This window comes from Phalaenopsis equestris, unplaced genomic scaffold, assembly GCF_001263595.1.
Source record: "Phalaenopsis equestris unplaced genomic scaffold, ASM126359v1 Scaffold000517, whole genome shotgun sequence".
NCBI classification, from domain to species: domain Eukaryota; kingdom Viridiplantae; phylum Streptophyta; class Magnoliopsida; order Asparagales; family Orchidaceae; genus Phalaenopsis; species Phalaenopsis equestris.
Genome location: NW_018164957.1, coordinates 597,177 through 620,164, shown reverse-complemented (window position 1 = coordinate 620,164; position 22,988 = coordinate 597,177). Strand labels below are relative to the sequence as shown.

Genomic DNA, 22,988 nt, shown 5'->3' with positions numbered 1-22,988 from the left:
AATTACATTATATATATTTTATATTAAATTTATATTTTAAAATTTTATTTTAAAAAAAATAGTCGACACCTGTCATTCCTCATCAGAAGAATCAGTTTGATGGGATGGTAGAGTTGAAGTAGAAGGAATACCAACAGTAGTACCCACAATAGGTTCTACATTATGTGAAGTATGAGTTACCTCTACACCGGATACTTCCCAAAGAAGTGGAGTTACGAGGTTCTCCTGATTATCAGTCTAAACACTATCATTTGTAGGACATAGTCCATCGTATTGTTTTTTATGGGGTTTGAAGGTGTCAGCATCACATCACTCGCAGTAACAGTAATAACAGTGTCATGGGGTAGTTCTCAGGGGCAACAAACACCTCCTGTCTGGTAGTATCCTCTCCAGCTGGAACTAAAATGTCCAGAGCAATGGGGTTAAACCCATCTTTATTCACTTGAACCATAGATTTTAAATTTGGATGAAACTTGTGGCATTTATTAAAGACGTGAACAAACATCTTACAGTGGGTACAATATGGGGGTTTGTGCTCCATGACGATTTGATACCAATAACCATTATGTGTTGTGCTCAGCCAGACTTCAGTAACATCACGTAAAGTAATATCCTTTTCCATAAGTATTCTGGCCACCAATGATCTGGTTAGGTTGAAAGTAGGTAGATCTAGCTTCTAAGGATCCCAAAGAATGACCCCAATAGAATAGAGAACCTGATGGTGAAAAAAATGCAGTTTGAGACCAGGTAAACTAAACCATACCGGTATAGTGGGAGTTTCATGATTCGGGTCGAAATAAGAAGACCACTTGAGTAGCTTCATAAGTTTACCGGTGATGTTAAGATATTTTCTGGAAAAAATCTGAGGGTAGTCCTCAGACACATTTAACTGAATCAATGTATGTCTTCCATCTATGAGCCTCACTTTTCAATTTCTTGTTAATTTGAGGTCAAAAACTTTTCCTGATAATTTTGATAGATGGTTGTCCTCACTGAAATTTTTCAATAAGAGCAAATTTGAATTTGTCAGTCAGCGTTGAAATTTCTTACGTGGATAAAAAGAGTGTTGCATTCTCACTTTTTCTGTTTGCATTCTTAATAAGGAAACAGTCAACTGTACCAACACGATGCTGCTTATAACTTGAAGAGAAGACAACTGTCGTCTCCCCCTGAAAATTACCCACTACGTAGGCAAAGGAGGAGGTTTTAACAGGTTCAACTGAAGAAGAAGGAAGCTCCATCACTGCAAAGAAAAGCCCTGCAAGTCTGGCAGAGTCAAAAAAACAAGGCGCAGAGCTGCGCACGAACCATAGATGAAATGCTCAGATAACAAAAGACAGGGCACGAAATCACAGCTCAATCCGCGTAGAAAAGAACCGCAGAAGCTCGAAAGCTAGCTTGAAGGCGCGAAGGAGGAGACGACGAAACCGCATAAGCAGACGCCGAAGCCGAAGCCCTTCGTCGTTTGGCGCGAGAGAGAAGACAACGAATCGTCGTCGTCGTTGAGTGTGGGAAACAACGTCGTCATCGTCAAGTGCAGGAAACATCGTCGTCGAGTAAAAAATCAAACCAGAGTTTCGTCGTCGAGCGAAACCCTAGCAGAAAAGCCTAAGGGCTGATTTTATTGAAATAGAAAAGATAAATAAAAATTTTATAAGATGGCCCAATAAAGGCACCCCACCCATACGATACCAAGTATACAGTATTACCCCAACAAAAAGATATAGATATACTCAAAAAATTTAAAACATGAAAAACAAATAGCTAGGGACGAGCTAGTTTAGTCATGCCTCTTCCTCTAGCTTTAGGAGCGGAGCCAGATAACAAACTTTGAAGTGACTTAGTATAATTCGTACAATATTTAAATTTTACGTTCATAGAAACATGTAAAATTCATCACCATGTGTTAACCAAACTATTCCTCATTCAAATTCCTTAAATTAAGATGCATTTGCATGTATTGGTGTCACTAACTTTGATTAAATTTTAAAATTTTCTCTCAACATTACAAAATGTTTATTCTGCCTTTGCCTAATTTGAATTCCCTCTAATTGAATCATAATATCTAGCAATTGGTCTTGATTTCTATAGCCACTTGTTCAAATATAAAAACCCAATTACATCGTGGGCATGGGTTTTGTATTACCAAATTAAATAATTTCTCTTTTCTTTCATCCTAATTAGTGACCAAAATCAAGAGCTATCTCTTCCAAATCCAGAAAAAAATTAAGACTTAAACGTCTTAGCAAAAAATTACAAGTCTTTGCTAGCTCTTTAATAGCCCAAAGACCCACCTTTTCACATGCATTTTTGAACAAATTCAAAGGAAAAACTAGCATGGAAGCCATCATGCAAATGTTGAATTTTTCCATGACTTATATAACCTAGTCATACTAGTTATGGGAACTGTCCTTATTTCCTTCAAATAATCGTTCTTGTACTGGAGGAATGTTTTCTTCTGATGTTACGATTGATTTTTCTTTTTCTTTAGGAGTCATTCTTGAAGGTAAGAACTCTTCCACTTTGCAAGTTGACTTCACTTATTTTTTCCGGTGTATCATTTGACCCTTTTCACCTGAGTCCAAAAGCTCCAATTCTATGAAAATTGGTACTATCTGTAATTTGAGCATAACAATGTCGTCTCCATTTTCACTGTTATTAGAACTGTCGTTGTCTTGATTGTCGTTAGACTTATTGAGATTGTGTATGATTTGAGTATCATCTACAGAATCGAAATTGGATTGTTCATTTTTAAGGGTAGTATCAAAAATAGACAAGATGTAAGCAGAATCAAAAATATTATTATTCACAGTAGAGAATAAGAGAAATTCATACAAAGTCAACGACTTGAGGGATTTCCTCCCTTCGTTCAAGACAACTATTCTATTAGAGTGAGAAGGCATACGAGAAGTGGAAGAGACAAAAGAATAGTAGCCTCTACATCTAGAAAACCTCTAACCCTTTTTAATTTTTTTTTTTCTTTTTATTTTCTTTCTTGGAAGATTCTATTGTCAATGTTGAAACTTGAGTGTTTTGAAAGTCTGCAAAAGTCTTCTTAAGAAATTTGCCCTGAGCAGTATTTTCATTGTCATCATTGTTGAAATCGTTGTTGGAAATAAGTTCATCGGCCGAAATCATGTTGACAGAACATTTTTCGGGTTCTTTCAAATATTTTTTCGAGATCACTATATTCCCTTCTTTGAAGTTGTGTTCCAACCAATCTTTAAAGACAAAACATTCTTCAATTTTATATCCGAGCATCCTATGGTAAGGCAATAATTGGGATTATCTTTCATATCGACTTCTCCCGAGCTTTTAAACTCTAACAATTTGAATTCCAACATTTCAACAGGTTGCGGAATATCTTTGCGACAGCTTTGTCTTGAATGGATATTCTCTGTTCTTCTCTCGGACATCAATTTCTTGTCTCTCGATGATGGGATTGATTGTTGAAATTGCACTTGTGAAAACGAATGTAATTGTTTTTTATTTATATTTTGACGTTGTTTCTTCTGCTCGTGTTGCACTTGCATCTTGCTTACCCTTTCTATTGTCGAGACATTTCCTAATTTCTTTTCAAATGTCTTAACCGGTTTTGTCTTCTCTATCTTTTCTTTTACACTCATCTGCTTAGCTTCCTCTTAAACGTTGGCAGCTTTACTCGGCAGCTTTACTCAGCAACTTTTCAAATGTTTTTATTGTAAATCCTTTAAGCATGAATGTTATAGGACCGTGGATATTGTTTCGCAGAATTTCAACTACATGTTATCCCTGAAGTTGTGGGTCACATTTCATGTTGAGATTTCTCCAGCGTAAAATATAATCCGCAGAAGTTTCTCCTGGCTTTTGTTTCTCCACAACTAAATCTCCAACCGTTATATGATGTTGTGCTCCGGCAAACCGTTGTATGAAGAGATTTTTGAGTTCAGCAAATGTTCTAATAGAATCATTCAGCTTATAAAAAGAAAAGATATTACATTTTATAAGAGACCACTCATTCAAAATATCAGGTTGTCCATGAAGATTATTTATCATTCCCCACTATCAAAGGTTGATGTCTTTACAAAAGCTCTGGCTTCGCTACTTTCTCTCATTTGTGTAATAAGCTGGAGCTAATAAATACGTGTGTTAATATAAAAGGGGAGTATTAACATAGGATTATATTAAAAAAAATTCAATATATTTGGAGAGTAATGAAATTATTTTAAGTGTAATACCGAATTCATCCCATAATTATAAATCTCTACTAAAAATTGCACAATAATTTCAAAGCCGAGTAAAAAGCAACAAATATTGATGATTTATAGAATATCAAAATACTACTAAGCCAAAAAGCGGCATACAAATATATCAAAAATAAAAGACAAATATCCTAGAAAATTTGATCTAAGTTAGTTACAACAAAGGTGCTAATAAGAAGAAGATAGTTAAAAGAAAGGTATCAATAAGAAAAAAATTGTAACGCCCAAATTCCAAAAATCAGGTACATAATTTGGTAAATTTCTAAAATACCCAATTTTTGCATCCCCTTAAATTCAACCGAATAATTTTTATGAAATTTAGCATGTCCAATCGAACAATTATGAACGGATTAGAAGATATAAAATTAAGATATTATATGTTTCATTAATTTAACTAATCCTTTTATTATTCATTAATCATGCATGTGCATTGTTCCTAGGAGACCACTCTCGCGATATTTAGAGTCGGGTCAGTTGAATAAAGCCTCCAAAGCTTTGAAATTTCCTCCCCTCTCCTGATTTCTTTCTCCCTCACTCAGTTTTCCTCATGTAATAACTTCAGCGGCTAGGCAATAAAAGCAAGAGGTGAGTAGAAGTTGCATGCATGTTAGGGAGCTACAGGCTTCGATTCAGGGCTCTGAAGAGAAATTGTAAGTGTGAAACCTTCTTTAGCACTATTTTAAAAATTGCTTTCCTTCCTCTTTCTTTCATTTTGATAGTTGCCTTCAATTTGTGAGAATTTTTATTTCTAGTAGCTGTCAGAGGTGTCGAACTTATGTCAAAAGTATCAAAAGTGATTTGTGAGCTTCCGTAAGGGTTTTAGCAAAAAAACAGCAAAGGGGAAGGAGTTTTGAGGTGTTACGAAAGGTTAGGAAGAAGATTAGGCGATATTGGAGGGACAGATTTATGTTGAGAAGCCCATTTAAGATATGTTTCACAAATAAGTTATATTTAAGGTTAAATCAAAATCCAAACATTATCAATAGTTTATATGGTTTTTGGGACGGGATGTTGACCCATGATGATAGGATACAGAAATAATTGAGGCATAAACATTTACAACATTACTATGAAATAACATTTATGAAATGATATTGTTACGATTACATATGATGAACAGCTTATGAATACGCTAACGAACATGTTTTTGATTATTCTTATATGTTTTCTTTTTATGTTTTAGGCTTACATATATACATATTTTACACAACGGTCTTGATTTTTATACTATATGTTTTCTTTTTATGTTTTATATGATTCTAACATATTGCAACTAGTGTATAGATATGTACAGTTTCATATGGGCATGCACGATATTTCTTTTTTTTATATAAAATCTTATTTTAGTTTTGATTACTTCGTTGAAATCATAGCTATGCGTGATTTCTACAATTTCACTGTATAATTTTGGGAGCTTGCATGGCTTTTGGGAATGTATTTTATTAAAGTTATAGTTTGTACGCTTCCAAATATTGTATATGAATAAATTATAAAATGCAATGTTTCACGTATGTTTGCGGCAATTTAGTTAGACTAGTTCTTCACCCCCAGTGTTATAATTCTGCAAGTCAGGATTAGTGTTAATGACCACACCCGACCCTTAATGGAGAGCAAGTTGGGATGTATCATAAATAAACTATTTTCAAAAATTTAAGAAAAAACTTATAAAGAAGAAATCTTCAAAAAGAACATAACATAAATTAAAAAAGAAATAGTTTGAGGTTTATCCACGAAAAAGAAGTGAAGATAATTATCTAGAAAGTGCTTGAAGGTGAATGTATGATACTAAATTAATTTTGGTTGAAAAATCTTTTCCATAAAATTTCAAAGGCAAAGAATATCATATAATTAAAAAAGAAGCCTTCGTTACCAATAATATAAAACAAGATAAGTTTAGAATTACACTCAATAAAATTAATTAGACTTATGAGTCGTGTATTAAAGTTTAAAGAGATAACAATGGAATGCAGAAAAATTACATTTATATGATAATCAATCTGATTTAATGTCAGATTTATTATGAATAAGAATTTTATGCTATTAAATTAGCATTAGAACTTGCACCTAGAACAGAGACCCTAGCAATGATCACTACACACTATTTGCATAAGCAAAGAAGATGCAAGTAAAATAGTCACAGAAATTCAACAATCATGACAAAAGTTACATCACTTATAACAAATAAAAAACAGCATGATCCTACTCTATCTGCATTCACTTGCAAGGAAATTAACCACAAAATCAAAGAAATAAAAGTTCATAGCATGCAGTCAAAACCTTAAAATTTTATAATAAAAAGCCTCTGCAAGAGAAAACATCGTATGATACCTATTAAATAATAATAATTAAGACAAGTAGTAGGCCAACAAGAAATAACCTCATATGAAGCTGAATCAAGCTGAAATTTTGTAGGAAGATCTGCTCTAAAAACACCACATTCAAGGCATTCAACATGGCCTCCAATATATGTTTCACTTTCTAGAAGTCTGTTGTTGTGAAATTTCTCATGATCCTCTTGATGCTTGTTGGGACATATCACATTGGCCCTGTATGCCTTCAAAATTCAAATAAATTATCTTCAATTTATACAAAAACACTATTAACAGAATAAAATAACTGCTTTCCTTCCTAACTGCTAATAAAAGTATTTTCTAAGGTAGGGCAAGTACTAAACTAAAAAAAATTCTTAAACGATAGTAAACTGTTTGGTTAAAATACAACCACTATATTAGTACACAATAACGATAAGAATGGAACATTTTATCTCTTTTCATTTTTTTTAAATATAGACGTGGAAGCATGGAAAGTTGGCAAACGTGGAAGCATGGAACCAGAATCACAAAAAAGGAGAAAAACTAAATGCAGCCAGCCTAAAATGATGCATATTTACTAAGAAAGTTGGCAAATGACCAATAATTTTTTATGAAAATAATAAGCACTCTTTAAAATAAACTAAATGATATTCAGAGATCGTGTTGTAATATTAGTGAAGGAGGTAGAAATTAGCGTCATGACAGGTGGATTTAAACAAGTTGTCTAATTATGTAAATCTAACAAATGATTATAAGGGTCAAAAATAAGAGTAAATAACAGGCAGCATAGGTTTCCAAACATAAATAGAAAAAAAATTTCTCTTTGACAGCCAAAATTATGCAAATTTTTTGAAGTAATACAAATGGAAATTAGAATTCACAGTAAAAAAAAATGATTGGGAAAAAACTAACAAAGATGATGATGGTGATTTTTACCATGAGATTATTTATAAGTGGATACACCTCAAAGATTAAATAGTAATACCATGTTAAACAATGAAATAAAAATATGATATTATAACAATAAAATAACCAGACTAAGCCGAAAGCAATTCATTTTGTCAGTTAAAACTTCCTCTAAAAATGAATTCTTAAATGCACTAATCTTGAACAAATTAAACTCTCAAGGATAATGAAAAAAATAGATGAAACTTGAAAGCATTTGAAAGAGAAAAAAAATTAACAAAAAAAAGACCAAATTCAAATGAGATATATGCCTTAAAAGAAAAGTCATACAACACACCTGCACCATAAGAAGTGCTTCACATAGGGTCCCACTTCCTTTCCGAAGAACCTCATCCGGAGGCATGGGAATTATAGTTGCAAGTGAGAAAATAAACGGATGAACATAAGTCATATAAAGATAGTAAGTTGCCACAGCATCTGATACAGAATAGGAAGCCATCATCTGAAATAGCAATAATAACATTGGTAACATCAAAAACTGAAACGTGATAATTCCAGACAAAACAACAACATATATTCAACAAGGTTATGTATGCAATGCAGGAAAAGTTACAACAGCCTGCTGAGCCATAAATGGATCCACAAGTGTATAATGACAAAAAGAATGATAAACGTACTACCAAATGCTCCACAACAATGTTAAAAATAGTAAAGAATGATTTGCATTTAAAATACCTGAGGTTTATCCCTAGCAAAACGAACCATATCTTCAGGGTTCACCTCCAATGGATCATAACCTAACTTGGCTTTAGTGACAGCCTGATAACAAAAAAGAAAAGAATCCATATTAGATACGAAGAGGACTGAGATGGTGGAGAAGAGGAGAAGAGTGAGGTAACGAAAGGAAAAAAAGAAAAAAAAATTTTATTTAACAAAATATTAGATGAAATCCTCTTCGATCTAAGAATCCTTGACCACGCCAAGAATTGTTAGAGTCAAATTCAGCATCGTATAAATGGTACATTTTTCAAGACATGCTACTGTTGACCAACATATATAATCTACAGCTTGATGGCTGAATTTGACAAGAAAAAAATAGATGGAGATAGTTTAAAATATGATTACCTCAAGTTATCACAATTATATACTTAATTTTGTTAAATAGGTCATCCCAATACTTTCTGAGGCATATTGATGAGTTTCAACCAAGAGAACAAAAAAAATTTAGATGCAAAAGAAAAAAGAGATGTGAGGACTGCAAACACAATATTCAAAAAACTTGAAAACAATAAATACTTTTAAACACTAAAATATGATAATAATAATAATTATTAATTAATTAATTAATTAATAATAAGTAATATAATGGATATTAATATATATATATATATATATATATATATATATAGTTTCAAAAAAAAGATGAATCAAATGCAAAATAAACAAATAGTCATATCAATATACATAAAACAAATGAGAAGAAACCCTCTCTCTCGCTCTCGCTCTCTCATTTCTTTATGTAAGGAGGCACCTCATTGATGAGACCTGCAATGCTTTTATGGCGCAGAATGTTAGCCTTTAAAGAGAAGCATAAAACAAAGTTAAATGTTGTTGAGATGAGGTTTAGGTGGATGAGTGGTTGAATCTTAAGAGACAAAATGTGAAATGAATGTATCCGTGATAGGATTTGTGTAGCCTAATTACAGACAAGATTAGAAAGAGTTGTCTTACTCACATTAAATGATGACCATCTAATGATTCGGTTAGAATAGTAGATATTTTAGATTTGAATTATGTTAAGAAATGTAGAGGCAGACCTAAGAAGATTTGGGCATGTTATATAAAAATGATATTATTTTTTAGAATTAAATGCAAATATGACACTCAATAGGACACAATGGAGAAAAGGGATTCATGTAGCTGACCACACTTAGTGGCATCAAGGCTTGTTGTTGTTGTTGTTGTTTGTATCTGCATAAAGACTTCAATGCCATTTACAGTAAAAAAAGTATTTAATCGATTTTTTTTAACAAGTGACAGAAGAAATAGGTCTTATGTCCCAAACTTTGAGACCAACCCTCTATGAACAAATAGCAGAGTTGACAAGTTTTAATAAATAATAATATTCATGCAAAGATAAGAAAAAGCATGCTTTGCCACAATTTTAATGCCAACATTACGGTTATAATTTATCACAAAAAGATAAAAAAATTATCTTAAGCCTAAGAAACTTAAAGATACCTAATGACCCCAAAACCCCAAAGATGTGGCCAACAAAGGCATACCATAACCGAAGGAGTTTTCAGTTATACTTGTATATCAAATAATCTCATTTCAAATCAAGCAAAACACATGATATTACTCATACTCCAAAAATGATTTCAATTAACATAATATCATAACCAGAGAGGTCAATCATCCAGCTTAAGCTCTAAATGAAAAAAGAAATACTTTAAGCTATTTATAACTATAATGGGGATGATTATCATTAATTATAACTAGTAGGGATCAGCATTAAATAAATGCCCTTCCAAATCTCATTATAGAAAATTTAAGCACCGTTCACAATGATGTATACAAGAAGATGAAAATCATAACATAATGGAACTCTATCTAACTACTGTAAGAAAATAAAAGAATCAACAAAAATCAAGCAATAGCTGGTCGCATTGATCTCAGAGTGGTTAAAAATTCATCCTCCACAGCAATTTCTCTAAGAATAAAAAAATTCAAATCAAAATAATAATCACATTGCGTCAATATCCTACCAAAGGCAATGATATATTCACATTAAAAAAACTCGCGCCGGTGTAAATGTAACTTGTGTCTCTTAACATAATGGTTAGCTAAGCTACTATGCTACAATCATATAAAAGTTATGCCTTAAGCCCAAATATTTCCCGATGGCATGTTTGAGTTACACGCCATAAGGCATACCTGATATGGCATGAAACAGCTACAAGGTCGCCATAGAAAATGAAATCCATAAAAAAAATATCATTTAATCAAGTGCATCAACTAACACAATTAATTAGGCAAATCAAATTATATAGTAATTAAAATAATGAAATCATGGGATCTTGATAAAATTTATCATTATTCCCCCATCACTGATATTGAACCACTCGAGTTACATGACCTCGACACTTATTAACAACGAATATAGGACCATGGTAAGAGGATCGCATAGAACCATAATGCATGGTACAACGTGCACTGTTTTAAATGAAGCATAGAAGTATTGAAATTTTATGAAAATTTTATTAGAAATTCAATTATAGTAGACAAAATATCATAATGTAAAATCAATATAATGAAAATGAAATATGCGATGGCTTTTACATGAACACTTTCATTTGAGATCACAAAACTATCAAGATAAAGAGGACAACAATCCCTGATTAAAATTAAAGGATACTATCCAATAATTTGCATTCAAAATGAATAATTCTACTTGTGGCTTTAAAATTATGTCATACCTCGGAGTTTTTTAAGCACGAAACTATCAGTATTTGTGTACATAACTACCATTATTTATTAGAATTCTAACATTGTTTATTTTGAATGAAACGCTCATGTCAGCTGAAACTATCTTGCAAAGCAGAAGTTCTTTAAGGTTAAAGACGAAACCTGACAACCCTCAACATTTAGCAGACCTATCTTGAATATAAAAAAGCAAATTAAAACTAGAATCTATGATTAATATGCAAGTAGGATCAAAACTAGCAAAATTCAAAGGCCTTCGGAATCAAATCAAATACATTTTCTGAATTGCAAACTATAAGATGCAATTTTCAAGCATTCTCAAGTTATCTTTATTTTAATGCTAGAAAAACAAAAGGGGTTAATTGCACCTTTAAACCATGGCTTCCCTGAGGAAGATAGCTGTCACGTTTGACCCAAGCAAAGCAATCCAAATGGCATGAAAATTTAGCACGACATTCTCCTTGAACAATATCATGCTTGAATCCTATTTCCTGCAGCAATAGAAGTTTAACACAATCAATAAGACTGAGGAAGCTCACGCAGAAATAGCATACTGGAAAGACATTAACATTAGCATATATATATATTCAATAAAAAAATGCACTTAAAGCTAAATTGCCAACATATATCACTCAGAGGCTATTTGGTTTGTGTTGCAAAAGGTGTATATTGCATTCCTTCTGCATGGATTTCTTAAATATAGGTGGCTGATCAGATGAATTCCTAATATATTGTAAAATTAGAATCTATTTGAAATTCATTCTATTTCATTTTCAATGTATTTGAAGTTCAACTGTGTTAGGTGAATTCCAAATGCATCGCTTTGAAACATATTCCTCGTTGTCGCAGCTTGCTTTACCGGCTGTCATAGCCAGCCATAGTCAACGGTCAGTCTCCACCCCGCATAAAGCAGTTGCTCGTCCACCTCCGGTCCCCATGCACTTACCATGTGTTCCTTGAAACCGCCCGCCCGTTGTTGCAGCCACAGGCCCACAGCTGCCCTCAAAACCTCTAGCAGCTACCAGCCACCAGTCACCACTGCCGTTGCTGCCACCACCGCTGGCCCCACTATCAATGCCTACACTAATTTCATTTTTCTTCAAATCAAAAAAAAAATGTGAATCCTGCACTTATTTTACACTCAACCAAATAACTTCAATGTGCTCCAAATACAATATATTACTTTTGCACTCCATTCCTTCTTCAGCAACCAAACAGTCCCTAAGCAAAAATGCCTAAAGGTCTTAGTATGACAAAACTATAGCTTTCATCTACAGCCATCTTGATATTGATCTCATAGTTACATTATATGACGTATAGAAATGACTAAAATCAAATCCATAAAACTAAAAAGAATATAACGAATAAACACTCCAGTGGTAGCCTATATTAATGCTTCAAATTAAAATAAGCAAAATAGTAGGTGGAAATATTAATAAAATTTGATCATAGCAAAATATAATAAATGAATTATTACAAAAAATAACATTGTTAAGAGCACAAATAGCTTATTTCACATTGACCAATTCAAAATCATTCCCAATTTTTAACAGAATTACAAAAATCTTCTTCTAATCCAATAACACAATAAAAAATCCTCTTAAGATGGTAAGTCCAGAAAATTGATGCTATCTGAATTTCAGATGGGGGTCGCACTTTGACATTGCAAAACATAAGGATCATTAAATAGCATAAATATTTATATACATATTCCTAAACAAAACGTGGGGCTTCAATATACAGTGTTTGTAGGCACTTTGAAATGCAGTAAGGTTCTAAAGTTCGTTTTGATTTCAACAGAAACTGGTGCCCAGATTTTGACTAGATTCAAGCTTGAATTCAATTTTCAGTTTTGATCAAATCTTAAAATATGTTTTGATTAACTTGGTCTAAAATTAACTTCAAAGCATAATAAAAGTACTCAATAACACTTTAATTACTATTAAGCTGGCTTAAACAGAAACTATTTGAAAACAGAAGAAAAACATATCATTAAACAAAAAAATAGCAGCACCTAGCCACATGACCACATTCTGCCTGGGCCTGCAGCTAATACGCTACAACCTGTATGTACCAACTGCAATGACTATTGGTAACTTAACCCAAAATTCCAGATTATACCAAAGACTAAAACTGGCCAAGACCAAATATCAGAGACAATTCTAAACCATCTTTGAGTGAAACCACACAGTTATGGCCTAAATATAAAACCATTAAATGCAAAAAAAATATTAAAAAAATCAAATCATAGATTTTATTAATAACCTTGATTAAAAAAATGAAAACTGTCAGTGGCTGTCAAAAAGATGCGAAAAAAAAGGAAGCTATCTTCCTACCTCACACATTTTAATTCCATAATGAGCAGCCCTTTTTTCCAAAAATGGCCAGTCAAAGAAATCACCATTGTAGGTGACATAAATTCCAGGTTTTACCTCCTGCATGTGTGCAAACCAGAGTTTGAGAAGCTCTACCTGCAATAATCAAAATTCAGTCAAAAGGAAAAAATAGCATAATTAAAGCAGCTATTAAAGTTGCCACTCCAAAGCCAAAATACCTCGTTTTCCACATTTTTCACATTAAAACAGCCCTCGAATTCTGGTTTTGGTGTATATTCCAAATCCTCAACATCTGCTCCCACAAACTAGATGAAATAGCCATAACATTTGTCATTTAATGCAAAAAAAGTAAAACATGGAAAAAAGAAAAATTACATGGAAATAATGTTGCATAAAATCTACTTGAATTTCCAGTATGTTAAAACTATAAATGGTAATTGTATAGACCACCATTCAGAAAATGTTTCTACAAAGTGACGCAGGATGAAATAAACAAATGCCCAAATAGCTAAACAAACTTCAAGTGAGCAGGTAGGTGTTCGTTGCTTTTAGATGATGGTCATGTAAATGGCATTAAAATGTCTAACATTAATATAGAAATGAGTCGCAAGCCAGTGGTACTGGTAAAGTTTCTGTGTACAAATATTTAAAGTTACTGTGTGATATAAGACCATCTCTTTCTCTGAAGCAGGAGGGTCGGTTAAAACTAAAAATTTGTTGAAAAAGATAGTGAAAATCATTGCTGATATATCATATCTTCATGAGAGAAAAGTCACATTTGTCACTTTTCCCTTTGAAGGTGAAACAGAGAGCTGGTGTCAAAGACAATTGCAAGGAAAGTTTGACACAACTTAATCATTTGGTGCGATGGATGGATTTTGTGAAAATATTTCAAGTTGGTTCATAACCCTCAACCATGAGACAAATGCATGACAGGTTCATTAAATCGGTGCAGGGAGACTACACAAACATGCAATATGAATTTAAATTTATTATGCTTTTTAGATATGCACTGCACTCATTACAAATGCAAAAGAAAAATGTAAAAAAATTTTATCTGAAAATTCTTTTATTATTTATTAGAAATTTTATAGCTTTGTCGCTCTTTACAGTTTAGATAATGTTATAAATTGTTATAAAAGTTCGAAATATATGATTTTATAATCCAATCATTTGTTCCCTCCTTGAAATTGCCAAGTTCTCAGACAGATTCATGACAAAAAAATAAGCACAGGTTAACCTTTTTTGCCATTCAGCATTATCAAAAAAAAAATCTAATTATAAATTTTATAGCTTTGTCGCTCTTTACTTAGGTTAATCTTTTTTGCCATTCAGCATTATCAAAAAAAGAATCTAATGTGTCACAAATTAAACTGTTTGTTAAAAACATAATTTATCATTCATCACAAAAAATAGTGCTAGAAATAGAAAATTGTGTTTTTTTTTTTCTGAAAAAACAACATTGTTTCATGATCACAATCTTATCTAGCTAATCATGAAAAGTAGAAACAATTTATAATGATACTTCCAATAAATTTTTAAGCCGTTACAGAATAATAGAAAGAAGCATGAAAAATAATAAGCCCAGACAAGGCGATATTTCTCGGAATCCTCACACTATTTTGACACACTCACAGTCAAAATTAAGCATAAAGAAAGCTTCAATTTCACAACAGTAAAAAAAGAAACTCAATCGGCCTCATATATATTGAATACCCGAAAAAGATCACAAGCAGTTCATATTCATCATAAATTAAATTGACAAGTATTGCTCATATGAATAGTAATGGAGTAGAGTTCACCTTGAATAACAATCACAATGTGATATCGAACTAGTTCAGAAATCAGCGGAAACGAAAAAACAAACTTTTATTAGCACTGAATTAGAGTTACAACACGACACAAACTGAAAACAATAATATGACACAACAACAATACTCTCCTGTGACAGCAAGGTAAGATGAACTGTGGACAGCGGGCATAGGGCTGGAAGGTGTAGGATTCTGACAAGAAGTGAGAAGGTTATAGGGGTGTAGTGGTGGAAAGGTAGGGGTTGTTTGAGGGAGTAATGGGATGGGGCCAAATAGTTTAGCAGCTATGGAGGCAGGATGGTTGGGAACGACTGCTTATGGGCCTGAAGTGACTCTACGCAAATAATAAAGGGTTAAGTGGGAGGGTTATGAAAATAGGCGGGAGGTTACATGACGGAATTAGAGAAGGGGTGCTACGGGTAGGTCGCAAAACTGCGACTGGGAAGAAATTTAAGCGAGAAGCAGGGTAGAGCAGCATCAGGCGATCAAGGTGAGGGGTGCAAGGAAGCTAGCTGAGAGTAGGTGAGTGGAAGAAGCTAGGGAAATAGTGGGATAATCAACACCTCGGAGTAGGATATAACCGGAACACCACCCGTCCTCAGATACAATCGAAGCACCACCCGTCCTTGAATACAGCCCTAAAAAAGAAAAAGGTGACATTGATTGTTGTCCTTGATAGAAATCTAAAGTCAAACTCACAAAAACATCACCCTAATTCAAAAAACACTCATATAAACAGAGATACAATTGGAAAGAAATGAAAATAGGAAAGGAGTGTATATTTTCCACCCAATGAACTGTTGGACCGAACCTCTTACGGTTGAACTGGTTGGGGTCGGTTCAGCCCCCAGCCACACATCAATTTCCAAGGGTTAGGGGAGCTTCGACCTTTTCGTCGGAGCTTTTTGTCTTCTCCTAGTAGTCAGGTTGTTTGTGTTGTAAGATTCTAGTAGATCAATTTTGTAGGTGGTGTCGTTCGAAATAATATCCTGATAAAATAGATATTCATCCTCATTTGGCACAATCTGAGTCATAGGTACACAACGTCCAAACAAGTAAATATATAGCATGTTTCTCTCAATCCTCGTACTCGGTTGGATGTGTCTGATAAACAAAGTTGTCACGGGAGATCAACTCTAGAACGACAACTCTAGCAGATTGGGCCACCCTGACGTTTAATCACTCATGAGAGAACTTTTCTTTTTCTTGTGAATGACACGGATCCCACAATAGACTATTCTTTCTCACAAAGATCCTGAGTCATTCACACTATTGTGGTTCATCAATCGTGTCTGATCCTTTGTAGAGAGGTACACAGTTAAATTGATTTTAATCCCCAAATAAATTATGACTACCTTCTAGAAGCAACTAAAAATCTTCTCATCTTTGAAAAAATAGACCTCCCTCCGTAGGGAAAACTCAGGAAGCATGCTAAATATCTAAAGTCAACCCTACTAATGTTCCCCTCAAACCTTGCCAAACAGTAGCTCGAGGCTCCACGATCTCACACTCGGCATGAAAGCCCCTTATATCAAAGTCGCTATCTTCTAGATAGCTATTGTTACCTCAGCTAGAATCACTAACCTCGGGGTTAACTGGGATCGATAACATCACTTCCTCGTTGGCTGCAAGTTGAGAATCCTCCCTAAAATCTTAATCTTCTCCCAAATCAATTGTGTCATTGCCCAACTTTTCAACAAAATCCTACTCAGTGAAACAGATCACTCCCCTGTCTGTGCATTTTGTTTCAACAAGCATAAATCTGTGGCACTTGTCACATTTTTTTGTTGTAACAGATTTAGGGATGCAGATTGGTTTTACCTATTCTCCACTCAGAATCAGCTCTTCCTCTGACGGGATCATCTTGAGTATGCTCCTGGGTGTATCTGAACTGTAAAATCATAAGATTGAAATCTACTTGTAGGAAGTGTGGATTGCTCAGTATTGTGGTCTCTCCACTCCTAAAGCAAGAGGTTGCATCATCTGTCTATAGTAAGCTAGTAGGAAATTGCGTTATCTCCCGCTTAACCATCAGATTCAATCTTCCTCCTCTTCGACACTCCTAATCACGGTCGAGGCTAACCTCCCATTGGATTTCATCCTCATTGCCTGCAAGCCTCCTCTGAAGTTCACGAATCTCTCATTTTATCTCCTCCCAGCTAGACTCAGGCTTGTATCCCCTTAATGGTATTGTTAGGATTTAGAGTTGAGAGGTGAAAGAGGGTAAAAAAAATTATTTTAAGGTATTATCAGTTGAAATGAAATTTTTGGGTTATGAAGGATGCTAAGAAACACTAGAATATATTTAAGACATGGCTAGCTCTGATACCAAATGATACCAAAACTAGTTCAAAAATCAACATAAAATGATAAATAAACTTTTTATTAGCACTTAATTTGGTTACAACACGACACAAACTAGAAAGAATAACACGGCACAATAACAATACTCTCCTTTGATTATGAGGGGAGATGATCGGTGGACAGTGAGTAGAGAGCCAGAAGGTGTGGAATTTTGACAAAAGGTGAGAGAGATTGTGGTTGTTGTAGGAAGGGTATAGGGGTGTAGTGGTGGAGGGGTGGGGGGTTGTTGGAGGGCTAGATAGTGCAGAAAATATGGAGGCAGGATGGCTGGGAACAACTGTTGATGGGGCATGGGGGTGACTCTAAGAAGATACTAAAGGGTTAAGGGGGAGGGTTATGATAATAGGCAGGAGGTGCAAGGAAGTTACGGGAAGTAGAGAAGGAACTCTATGGGTAGGTTGCAAGACTGGGACTGGGAAGAAATCTGGGCGAGCAAAGGGGGTAGAGCAGCAGCAAGCGATCAGAAACGTGAGTGTGCAGGGAAGCTAGTTGTGAGCAAGTGAGTGGAAGAAACGAGGAAACACGTGAGATAATCACCACCTTAAAGCAGTATACAGCCGGAGCACTACCGGTCCTCGGATACAATCCTAGAAAGGAAAAAGAGGACGCAAACGACCATCCTTGATAGAAATCTTAATCAAACTCACAAAAATATTGCCCTAATTCAGAACACAGATATAAATAGAGATACAATAGGTGGAAAATGAAAATAGAGGAGAGGGGGTGAATATTTCTCCCTGAAAAGAGGGAGAAGGGGTCGGTCCAACCTCATGTTGGACCAAACCTATTCCGACCGAATCAGTTGGGCTATCAAAATGTGGGTGATCATTCACTTAACGAGAAATATTTGTAGTACCACATCAATAATGGATCGCCTCAAATTGAAGTTCAAAAGGTCTGCGAAAAATGGGTATTGACCTAAAGAATAATATGAGTAGATAGTGGTCATAATAGGGGTTATGTGGATAGTGGAGATGGAAATGTAATAACAACAGATGCCAATTCACAACAAAGAGGAAATGAGAAACAACTCAAATCCAAAGAGCCTACAGCGGGCTTCATGGAAAATAATCAACTCAAAAACATTAAAAACCCGGAAAATCCACATATCCAATGGCCTTCCAAGTTCATATGCATTATTCCAATCCTGCTTAAAAGATGAGAAGACCACCATTATGAGCTGCAAATTTCTTAATTGTTACTGTTATTTTATTGAACTCCTACTACATTCATTATTGACGCAATAATATTAATCATTTCCCTATGCTTACTTTTACATGTTTAGCTTTACAGTTGCTTTCATATGATTTTAATCTCTTTAAGAATACAAAACAGATCTAACTGGGCTTGACCTTGAGGCTTATCTCCAGAGTTAAGGTTAACCCCTCAATTATGTCCATATTGGTGAGATGTACTGCCTTCCAAACCAAAAATGTGACATATAGTTTACTATTTTCCATTACACAATGACATTGAATAATATAAGATACAAAAAATTGAATCCAGACAATATTGGGCATGGTTATAAGTTAGCTTCTTAGAAAATTCCACAAAAGTGTAAGAAAATACATGTATGTATGGATGTATAGATGCATGCATGTAAAATCACCTCTCTATTAATGATTAGGTAACCTTTTGCATCTATCATATATGACACCATCATTATCTGATCATATTCTGCATCTGGAAACTTCAGAGGAAGTTTTGTAGTTTCGATATCAAAAGCACAAACATGAACTTCAGCACGTTGAAGAAGATCAGTTCTTTTTTCCATTATCAGACCACTGCTAGATACGCTTACATCATACCATTGTCCACATCTAACATCTGCCGAAAGAATTCTGATCTACATAAGAAGATAAAACTTGCAAACAAATACGATAAATTTGTGCATAATGGTATCATAGCAATATTAACTCACCTAAGAAAAGCCTGAAAATAAAAGCCATGAATAATGTGAATTAACAATTTAATTTTTAAAAATCTCACCATTATCAATTGCAAAACGAATATGGTAAGGAACATCATATTCACGAAGATCTGTGATACAGTCGACAAATTCTTGTGGCCTCTCCTTGCTGCAGAAAATGCAAAACAGGTTATCTCAAAAAAAAAAAATAAAGTGAAACAAACAAAATATATTGCTTGGCCCTTTCAAGAAAAAAAAAAGTATGCTTTACGATTACCTTCTGACACCGTATATGGATTCATATGCTTCCGCAGCACCCAATCTTGTTTGGTTCCTTTCAACAACATGTAAGAGATCATTCCTAACATGTGTCAGTTGTTGGACAGTATCAAAGCTTACCTTCAAGTATGATCTGGACAAGCCTGAGAGATGATTTTTCTGCAATATCTAGAAAGAATAAGAATCTAACATATATGCATAAATCAAGCATTTATATGGCCCTTATAGCAAAAAAAAAAGAAGAATACAGAGCTTGCACGGATTAAGAATAATATTGAAATTCTAGAATAGTTTAGGAATAGATCATAAATTAATAAAACTTGGTGATGGAAATGTGGCTAGAAAAGTATATTAAAGAATTTTTTTTTGAAGAATGACAAAAAAAACTATTGAAATTTATAGCAGAAATAATATATATATATATATATATATATATTAGAAGTTCAATATGAAGATTGAAAGCAAAGTCAAAGGCATAGTAGCACCTCAAAATTTGCATGATGGGCAGCTATTAAGGAAGAAGAAAAGAAATCTATGAAGTAATTGAATACAAAGAAAATGGGTCAGCTATTAAGGAGGAAAAAAAATATATGGAACAATTAAAGGCAAAGGAAAGTATCGCTGACATAGCTCAAGTTTCACATCCTATAGATCCCAACCCAAATTCATGACAAGACTTCAATCAAGCTTGTATTCAAATCTTGCTAGCCAATAATTTAACTTAGGAGGCATTTCGATATATACCACCTAGTTCCAATATATTTACATATCTAACACATAAACTTTACTTTTACATTTTTATCACCCAAATCTCTTATATCACATAAAAAATGCCGTCATATTAACTTTCAAAAAGTGAAACAAACCTTTTCATACATGTATGTAAATTTTGAAGTTTTAGGTGTTAAGACATGTAAATACAAAAAAATTGAGTTGCATATATGTAAATCCTCCTTAATTTAACTATGATTATAATTTCATTATTTTATGATAAAAATTAATGACCTTTTTTATTATATGTTTAATGCAAATTAACTTTTTTGTTTAACTTAAATAAAAAGATTTATTTATCATTATAGCTAAACTAAACATAAATTTGAACTATTATAAATAAAACCTTGTTTCTAAAAAAAAAGATAGACTAATAAATGCTCCCATTTTCATATGAATCAAAATGAAACACATAACTCTATTATCTTATGAATTAAATTGAGATGTATTCCCCTACACATTTCTATAAGTTCCACAAAAAAAAGTAAATATTTCAAGTAGCACTCAACACGAACAAATAAAGGACGCAAAAAAGTCAAAATAGAGTAATTAGTGTAGTCAAATAATGATAATGATGAGAACTAGAGTTTCAAGCAACATGTGAGCAACTATGCTGATATATAAATAAGGCATTAATCAAGCATACAGAAGCACAAGTAATGAACATTAATACAAATGCATATATATATTTCTATGACTAAAATTGCTTATTTAGGATGCACATATTCGTGACAAAAATTAAAGCTGAGATTTTCAAAGAGCATTCATGCCAATGAAATCTCAAGCATCAACGAGCAGGACACATAAACTACATGGCAGAAGGTAAAATGATCGTTCAGCATTTTTTCTCTTTTTAGAAAGAGCTAAAGCCCATTTGTGGAGTAATTCCAAAGTGCCTAGGACGAAACATACATAATAGTTAATTTATAAACTTGTACTAACAAGAGGAGATAGGAATGAAAGATTTTATGCAATTCATTAGAGAAGCAAAACAATATTAGACAATCCCATTTCACATGCTACATAATGAATTTAAAAGAACTAGCAATACATTACCAAATCTAGATCTTCTTTTTCCACAATTTCAATATTGGCAATTTGGCCTTCATAGCGGCGACGGAGATATGCATCCACCTCTAGTTGAGTTTTTTCCTGCAGTAATAATGAGCATGCAATGTAAGTAAATATATTTTCAAAAAATCTGTGTAACTATTGTTTTGCTGGCCGCTCACCTTGGTTGCCGCATAGAAATAAGGCCGAAACATGTACTTAGCCTTGAATGTGGATCCATCCTGAAATGGATGAATGAATAGATCAGCAAATTCATTGGATGTCATGTAAGGCCAACATATATTTTGAGTTTGCGATAAATGAAAAGTTAACTCAAAGAAAAAGTGGAAATTAAAAACCTGGCAGACAAAGTATAGATCGACGCAGCTATATATCTTATATGTTTCCTGTTCCTCCCATGAAGACTGCAAAACGTAAAAAACATAAATGGTAAAAACAGCTAGCGGATTGGCAGAAAAACAGATGGCAGATCTACCAACCAGAAATTGCATGGAAGGCAAGCTGAAAAATTCAACCGAGAAAATTACTTACTGGAGCGAGGGTGAGCAGCCATCCGAGCCTCTTCTCTCCTTCGGTGAAGAGATCAAACCCTAGCTTCCTTTCAAGAAGCTCTTCTGCAGACAGCCGGACCTTCTGCTTCGATGGATTTCTTCGAGAGTTTAATCTTTCCCGACGCCTGCCACCTCCATTCATGATCGAAAAGGTCGTCAAAAATAAGGATCAGGAAGAAAAACCAAGCAGCAATTCTTTCCCAGGAACAAAAGCTTTTTTCACCAGCGCTTAGAAGCTCTTTGGTAGCCTCATGCAGGATTTAAACGTTCAAAAGGACAAATACAAAACCAACGGATTTCAAAATCTCATTTTATCTCCGCCATAGCGTAAATTCCGAAACTCAAAGTTTTTTCACCAGCGTTTCTCTTAGGGGCTGTTTGGTAGCCGAGTTTGAGCAGGATTGACGCAGGATCTAGGCTAAATCCTGTCAAACTGCAAAAAAAACTTCCTTAAATCATGAGCTCTCGCAGTTCGGCGGAAAGGAAAAAAGAAGCAAACTCTCGCGCGGCGTCTTCCTCAATTGAAGCTGCTATGAGCTGATCCGAAGGAATAGAAAGATTGGAGTTTGGAGGTCTTTCAATGTCGTTATCTCATCGTTGCCTTTCCAGCTCTAACCGTGACTTGCATCGCAAGCGTTCGATGACGTAGGAGATCGTTTTGGGCGAAACCCGTAGAGGGGCGAGGGATTTCGGTAAGGGTTCCAGACGAATAGACAATAAATAAGCTCCTGTCGCTAATTACTCACTTCTTTTTCTTCTAGGGTTTGATATCGTTGATGTCGTCGCCAGCGATCTCCCGTCACGACTTCCGTGCTCCTTTACAGCCCGCTAATGCCGCCGATGCCTGCTTCCTGTGAGCACTGGAAAGGAACTCTGCTTCTTCATACGCAGTGAAGGTTTCCGGAATTAGAGTAGGCGCGCCAACTAGGGCTAGCAGAATTTTCCCGCCAA

At 34.2% G+C, this 22,988-nt stretch overlaps 1 protein-coding gene across 1 annotated transcript in view; it reads right to left on the bottom strand.

Moving 5' to 3' along the window:
• Positions 1-22,988, bottom strand: part of LOC110028602 (DNA polymerase epsilon catalytic subunit A-like) — a 92,762-nt gene extending 69,774 nt beyond the window's left edge. The window contains 13 exon segments of the mRNA XM_020730516.1: positions 6,619-6,795; positions 7,797-7,961; positions 8,195-8,278; positions 11,314-11,436; positions 13,282-13,416; positions 13,500-13,586; positions 19,066-19,283; positions 19,446-19,534; positions 19,643-19,803; positions 21,472-21,567; positions 21,648-21,707; positions 21,825-21,890; positions 22,018-22,988. Of these exon segments, the coding sequence (XP_020586175.1) occupies positions 6,619-6,795; positions 7,797-7,961; positions 8,195-8,278; positions 11,314-11,436; positions 13,282-13,416; positions 13,500-13,586; positions 19,066-19,283; positions 19,446-19,534; positions 19,643-19,803; positions 21,472-21,567; positions 21,648-21,707; positions 21,825-21,890; positions 22,018-22,179 (1,623 nt within the window). The 5' untranslated portion in view covers positions 22,180-22,988.